The 6,907-nt window shown below is 46.5% G+C and overlaps 1 protein-coding gene across 1 annotated transcript; it reads left to right on the top strand.

Moving 5' to 3' along the window:
* Positions 1 to 5,004: 5,004 nt before the first annotated feature.
* On the top strand, positions 5,005 to 6,907 carry LOC147991270 (serine/threonine-protein phosphatase 7 long form homolog). Its single transcript, XM_087538595.1, has 6 exons — positions 5,005 to 5,147; positions 5,216 to 5,554; positions 5,651 to 6,062; positions 6,150 to 6,447; positions 6,537 to 6,757; positions 6,879 to 6,907. Exons 2-6 carry the CDS (start codon positions 5,354 to 5,356, stop codon positions 6,905 to 6,907), a joined length of 1,161 nt encoding a protein of 386 aa, XP_087394721.1. The 5' UTR covers positions 5,005 to 5,147; positions 5,216 to 5,353.

The following is a 6,907-nucleotide window of genomic DNA, read 5'->3' as shown; positions in this document are numbered from 1 at the left end:
ATCAAAACTTTAGGGCCCTGGAGCTAGAAACTTATACATAATCACCAGGCCTACTTTGCTATGCACCATGAGAGAGCCAGATGCCCATGTATCTTCCCATTTATACTCCCAACTTACCGCTTCGTGTGGGTGGGGGCACTATATATATACTCCTATCCCACCTCCTTCATATCTTAGCCCTATTTGTTTGAGCTTGGGCTTCAGCTTTTGCTGCTTCTAGCCCCCTAAAAGTAGCCCGACCAAACAACTAATTTCGTGATCGGGTTTGAGAGAAGCAACTCCCAAAAAATGCATTGTGAGGTATATGCCTATCCAGACATGCTTCTCGCACCCCCACCGGTTTCTCAATCCTCTCGCGAAAGCATGCCATCCAACTTCATGTTATTTACAGTCAAAATGCCACAACTATATACAAGGAGGCAACCTTCATAAATTATTTTGGCTCTCGCCATGATCTCATTTCCCCTCCTGTCCGATACTGAAAAAGGCTTTTGCCTCGCTTTATAAATAAAGCAAACCGCTACAGATCACCGAGTATCACAAATGAGAAGAGAGAGCAGGGCACTAGGGTTTTATTTGACGTCGTTGTCTCCATCTTCGGGGCCTCCGATGACCAGAGCTCACTCCCCCACCTTCCTAACTCGTCCCTGCTCCTGGATCTCGTTCCCTGGCCTCATCCTCGTCGCTCCCGACCGAGAGCCGCTGCCATGTATGACCATGCCACTGGCCTGGACCACTCCCTCTCTGTCAATCGTCGACCACCCTCTCTCCTAAGATAATTTTTTTAATAATACATTTTTTATTAATTTGCACAAATATTACGCCCAAAACATAATTTTCAAAAATAATACACCGTCGGCCCGCCGCAGGCCGAGTGCGCCTAGTCAGCCCGCAGTAGGCCGAGTGGGCGTAGTCGGCCAGTAGCAGGCCGACAGCTGGCGCGCCTGCCACATGTCGGCCGCGCATTGGGCAGGCCACGTCGCGAGAGGGGAGGGAGCTGTCGGCGCGGGCGGTCGTGTGGGCGCCCCTGTCAGCCTACCATGGGCCGATCGGCCTGCTGCTGGCCGACAGGGTGCAGCCCCACCTCACACGGCTGGCCCGGCTCCCTGTGCCTCTTATCCTCTTCCTCCACGCGAGAGCTTCTGTTCTGTCCTTCTCCTCTCTCTACACAAAAATGCCTCCAATTTCTAGACCTAAATGAGCCGGTTATTTGCGGTTTTGGCACCGTGAATGGATTCAACTTAGTTAGGGCAGCCAAAAGAGGTCTCGATCTACTGATGGGGTAGCTCGTGGTGGTCGTGGTGAGCATTTTGGTGGAGTTTTTTTCCAGCTCATTGGTGGAGGTTGTTGCGGCGGTGGAGGTGGAGGTGGTCGTGGTGAAGTTGGGGCAGTGTGGTGGAGGTGGTGGAGGTGAAGCTCCGACAGTTTGGTGGCCACCGTTCGTCGTTCGCCGTTCTTCGTTCGCACGCACGCACGCTTCAAGGGTATATTTCGACAAACATTTTATTTTTTGTAGGTGCTCCGGTAGTATTTGTTAATATGTTTCAATGTGAAATAAACTAGGTGTGCGATTATTGTTATTTGCCCCGGTAGTATACGTAAATATATTTAGATGTCAACTAATTAGTTGTGTAAAAATGTGTAGTTGCTCCGGTAATATTCCGTACTATATGTGGATGACAAGTATTTAGGAGTGTCAGTATTTGTAGTAGCTCCGGTAAAATCCGTAATATAGGTAGTCCAGTCAAATATTAAAATCTGTCAATATTTGCAGTTGCTCCGGCAAATATTCATAATATACTTGTAGGTGTGTGAATTGTATTAGTTGCTCCGTTAATATTTTGTAATATATAGCTAGCTAATATATAGACATGTCTAATATTTGTTAGTGGGCGTATTTTAAGTTGTTGCTTAATACTTGTATTTCGTTGTTGAAAAAAATAGGTGAGCCGAGATGTCTGATGTAGTGAAGTTCAGATTTTACTACGGTCCTGGTACTGTCCAAACAACTGAGATGGGAGCAGATCTGATTGAATTTACTAACATAGAGGTGCCAATGAGCGCACCTCAAACATGGTCTGTCAGTCAGTTGAAAGAATGGATTGCGGCAAGTTTAGGTCTTGATACTGAAACACACACCGTCGGTGTTCATGCATTGTGGACACGGTCAAATTCAATAATTTACTTTTATTTGAGGCCAATAGAGCGAGACTCGGATTGGGTGCGGTGGTTACAAGGTTGTGAACGAAGGGGATGCAATCCTATTGCTTTAGTGCTTCCCGTCGTGAAGGAGGTCATTGCACATGAAGGCGAGGGTGACTACGATCCTGGTCATAGCAGTGTAGGGAGGCAGTTATCTATGTCAAATGTTGGAGATGATGTTTACGAACAAGGATAGAGCAGTCAGGTAGAAGGAGGAAATGCTTATGGTTATGAACCAGGGCAGAGTAGTCAGGTAGAAGGAGGAAATGCCGATGGTGATTACAATGGCGAGGTGGACGCTGACGAGGTAGATGGGCACATGTAGGACCAGATGGAAGAAGAAGACACCGATGTTGAAAGGGGTCATGTCGATGATTCTGACAAGTCGGATGAAGAACAAAATGCAGAGGAGGTCTCGAATCCTGCATCGTGGAGTCGTGACTTCTCATCTGCAATGACTGTGAACGATGGACATGATTCTTCCTGGCAATATCACCAGAACAATATTGCGACGGGTGCTATGTATCCAAACAAGCAAGCCCTAAAGGATGCAATAATTAATTGGGCAATGTCCACGCAAAGGGTTTTCACAGCTCAGGTGTCCAGTCCGAAATTCCTGACAATGGTATGCAAGAACGCAGATTGTCCCGCCAGGGTGCACGGCTTTCTCCCTAAGTATGGCACAAGTTGGGTGATCAGTGACTTAGTTAATCACACTTGTCTTATTCCCTGCATCCCTCAAGATCATGCCAACCTTTCATCGACACTTATTGCTCGGTTGTTGCAGGGCAAAGCTATGGAAGTGAAGGCAGTCCAAACAAAAGTATTCGCCAGGTTCAAGTACATAATTTCTTATGGCAAGGCTTGGAGGGCTAAGCATGCGGCACTTGAGAGGAGTTTTGGTTCTTATTTTGATGCATATGACTATTGTCCAGCTCCTCCACACCCTGCAGCAGCGGAATCCAGGCACCTATATCGATATCCAAGACATGTTCATGCAAGAGTTCCCAACTGTAAGGGTGCCACATCGTCTCTTCTTCTCTTTGGGTGTATGCATCGAAGCTTTCAGGAATTGCCGATCGGTGATATGTGTTGATGATAATTTTCTCACAGGCAAGTACAAGGGTCAGATCCTGACAGCCATAGGTCAAGACGGCCAAAATCAAGTTGTCCCACTCGCATTTGCTTTTGTGGAGAGTGAGAACATTGAAAGTTGGACATGGTTCTTCAGGCAGTTGAAAATATCAGTTGTGAAGGAGAAGCCCAATGTGTGCATCCTTCATGACAGGCATGCAGGTATACTCAGTGCGATAAGGACACTGACAAACCCAAGCCCTGAGGAACAAGCTCCATGGCAGGACTTGCAGAGCGTTGGTGCATATGTGACATCTAGGGGCTAATTTCTTCTCACGGTTTAGAAGTAAGAACCTGATGAATCTGTTCAAAAAACTCGGCAAGCAAAACCAGTTATGGAAGTACAATTTGATACGTGACAGACTTAATGTGTGCACGCAGAGACACATGAGGGACGGGAAAGCTGCAAGAGATGCAGCGGTGAGGGCACATGTTGAAGCAGTGGTCGCACGGTTGGTAACAGGAACAACAGTCGTGGAGGAGGAGCCTGTTGGGCTATGTGACCTGCCAGGCTTTGACCCACCTGGTACTAGGAGAAGGCTTGGGAGGTCGATTAAAAACTTCCAACAGTGGATAGAGCATGAGCCTCTGGAGAGGTGGTCTTTGCTACATGACACACATGGAGCAAGGTACGGTGTCATGACAACGAACCTCGTGAAAACATACAACTTTGTCCTTAGAGGAAACCGGGCATTGCCACGTACAGCCATCGTTGAGGGTATTTTCTATGGCACCGTCAAGTATTTCATAGATAGACGTCAAAAAGCAGAGCAGCATATCTTGAACAACCCGAATACACGTTACTATGAAAGAGTCATGAAGTACATGGACAACAAGATGCAAAAAGCTAGGTCACACACTGTAGTCGCCATCGGTAATCAAGAAAGAAGGTTTGAGGTCCGCTTAACCAACAACAAATTCAGATGTGCAAATGAGTTGACGATGCATGAGGTGAAAATTGGTAATGAAGCATGGCCAACGTGTGAGTGCACATGCAACAAACTGAAGTTGCTTCACCTACCTTGCTCACATGTACTTGCAGCTTGCGGGCAGCTTGGAATGGATGCAATATCGTTTGTGTCTCCATTTTTCTGAAAGAGTCTGTCCTCAATACCTGGACAGGTGAGCTGATGGGTTTTCGATCAATGGGTAACTTCAACAGCGTCAACCCCACTGAAAGGCGTTACATTCCAAACCCAGAGCATATGCGTACAAGTAGAGGCAAACGGCAGTGTCAGCGCATCCGGAATGATATGGATGAATCTGAAGCAGGAGGTTCGACTAGGAAATGCATTCTATGCAATGAATTTGGTCATAGGGATACTAATTGTCCCACTTTCATCACTGGGCGTGGACGAGGCAACCGGGGACGAAGAGGAGGTAGAGGAAACAGAGGAGTAAGAGAGAGAGGAAGAAGCTAAGCTAGCAGTAGTATGTTCTGAATTTGTATTAAGTGTGGCACTATGTTTTGAATTTGTATTAAGTGTGGCACTATGTTCTGAATTTGTATTAAGTGTGGCACTACATTCTGAATTTTTATTAAGTGTGGTACTATGTTCTGAATTTGTATTAAGTGTGGCACTACGTTCTGAATTTTTATTAAGTGTGGCACTATGTTTTGAATTTGTATTAAGTGTAGCACTATGTTCTGAATTTTTATGTGCAGGAATGTCGGGACTGTGGTTGCTGAATGGGGATATTGATAGGCGTCATCGTGCTGCGATATGGTATGAGCGCAAGCTTGAGCCTCTGGTCACTCGCACTCCTAAGGAGCACTGGATGATACACCCAGGATGGGTTCAGCGTTACGTGCTTTATTAATTTGCACACTGACATGCATATTAATGGGAGACACTAACTGAAATCTTCTCTGATGAAGGTTGAAATGGGCCGGCCTTTTACCTTTCGCGCGTCTGGTTGAGTCTATCCCGGGTGAGAAACGCCTCGCCATCAACTCCTCCTTGTTGAGTTGCTTAGTGGACCGTTGGAGGCCAGAGACCCACACATTTCACTTCCGATGGGGAGAGATGGCTCCTACTCTAGAGGATGTGTCACTTTTGCTCGCACTACCATTGGCAGGTCATGCCATAGGACTGTTGGACGCACCGGCTGGTTGGGAGTGAGGTCTTACACAACGTTTTCATGGTGTTTTTCCAGATGCTTTGGATCCGGTATGGAGCATCATGGACCTAAGTATGATTGGTTGCTCAATTTCCAGGTTATTTCCCCTAGCTCTTATCTTCAATTTATCGTGCATATGGTTTTACAGAAAATACATGTGGCTTACTAAAACTTTTCTCGCTGCTTAATGCAGATCCAAAAGTTCCCGGCGCCATTGAGTGCGGAACAGATCACTCGGAGCCTAGAGGCCTACATAATGTGGCTTTTTGGCAAGGTGATGTTCACAGAGAACCATGTCACCACTATTAGCGCGCTCTACATCCCTATGGCACTCGAGATAGCGAGCGCTCAGACGGTGGATGAGATCAGACAGAGGAGTTGGGGTTCGGCGGTCTTAGCGGCTACATACCGAGGTATGTGCAACGGTTGCCAGCTTACATCAAGAAAGCCAGCCCTTCTTGGATGCCCTCTATTCCTACAGCTGTGGTTGTGGGAGAGGTTCTCTATAGGGCGACCAGATGTATGTGTTAATCAGCCTATAGCCGCCATGTTTGATGCTGACGGCATCGACATGCCTACTTTTGGTCTGTGTTGGACACGTCGCGAGGTATGTATCGTGTTATAGTTTAATGTAACTTTTGTGTGCACCAGAGATAGTTCAATGCTAGTGGCTACTAACATTTGTTTTCTATAAAGACGCTTTGCTAGTGATCAGACCAGGAAGGCATACACGGCATTGAACGAGCAATTCGATACATACACTGGGGTCATCTGGCAGCCCTACACAGAAGCAACCATAAATGTGAGATACCCTGGTGGTATGTCTGTGCTATGCACAAGGGACCGAGATTACTGGATGACGAAATCGAAGATCATCTTCGATGTCTTCGTCGAGGAGATGGCACAACAAAGGGTTATGAGGCAATTTGGTCCTTTGCAGTTGGAGCTACCTCCCCCTACAGAGAACCCGGTGCCAGCACACATCCACAGGTATTAACCAGTTTTTCAATGTTGCATCATCTTTCATAGTACTCAATTCGAAGCATTAGGTAATTGTGGAACAAACACCACAATTTTAGGATGACAAGGAAGGGCATGGCCAGGACAACTGCTGACTGGCTAGCTAGACTAGAGCCGTATGTTATAGAATGGGAGACATCAAACACACATCTATGGCACGAGAATCACAATTTTGATCTTAATGAATTCAATCTCTATTTGCGGCGCTACATGACCGGGACACGGTTACACATCGTTGAGCACTCTCACCCAGAGGAGATACTTGATCCTACTCCATCGGGTATGTACCCGAGCTATGATACTTTGGGCTCTAGGCAGTACGCGGTAAGATATATTTTCTTTAAGTAATGTTGTCACATACTTTGACGTGCATACTTAATAATCGTCATGAAAATTTGCAGGCTACCTTGACACACGAACTCTACGATGA

Source organism: Triticum urartu, chromosome 1A, assembly GCF_056163025.1.
Source record: "Triticum urartu cultivar PI428250 chromosome 1A, HENAU_Tu73, whole genome shotgun sequence".
NCBI classification, from domain to species: Eukaryota; Viridiplantae; Streptophyta; class Magnoliopsida; order Poales; family Poaceae; genus Triticum; species Triticum urartu.
The sequence above is the reverse complement of the archived record's forward strand: the minus strand, read 5'-3'. Positions and strand labels throughout refer to the sequence as shown.

Excerpts from the sequence above, each read along its gene's own strand:
- LOC147991270 (XM_087538595.1), top strand. The coding sequence starts at position 5,354 with ATGGGGAGAGATGGCTCCTACTCTAGAGGATGTGTCACTTTTGCTCGC. Across the intron at positions 6,063-6,149 it reads TCTGTGTTGGACACGTCGCG|AAAGACGCTTTGCTAGTGAT; the intron begins AGGTATGTATCG and ends TTTGTTTTCTAT. Across the intron at positions 6,758-6,878 it reads ACTTGATCCTACTCCATCGG|GCTACCTTGACACACGAACT; the intron begins GTATGTACCCGA and ends GAAAATTTGCAG.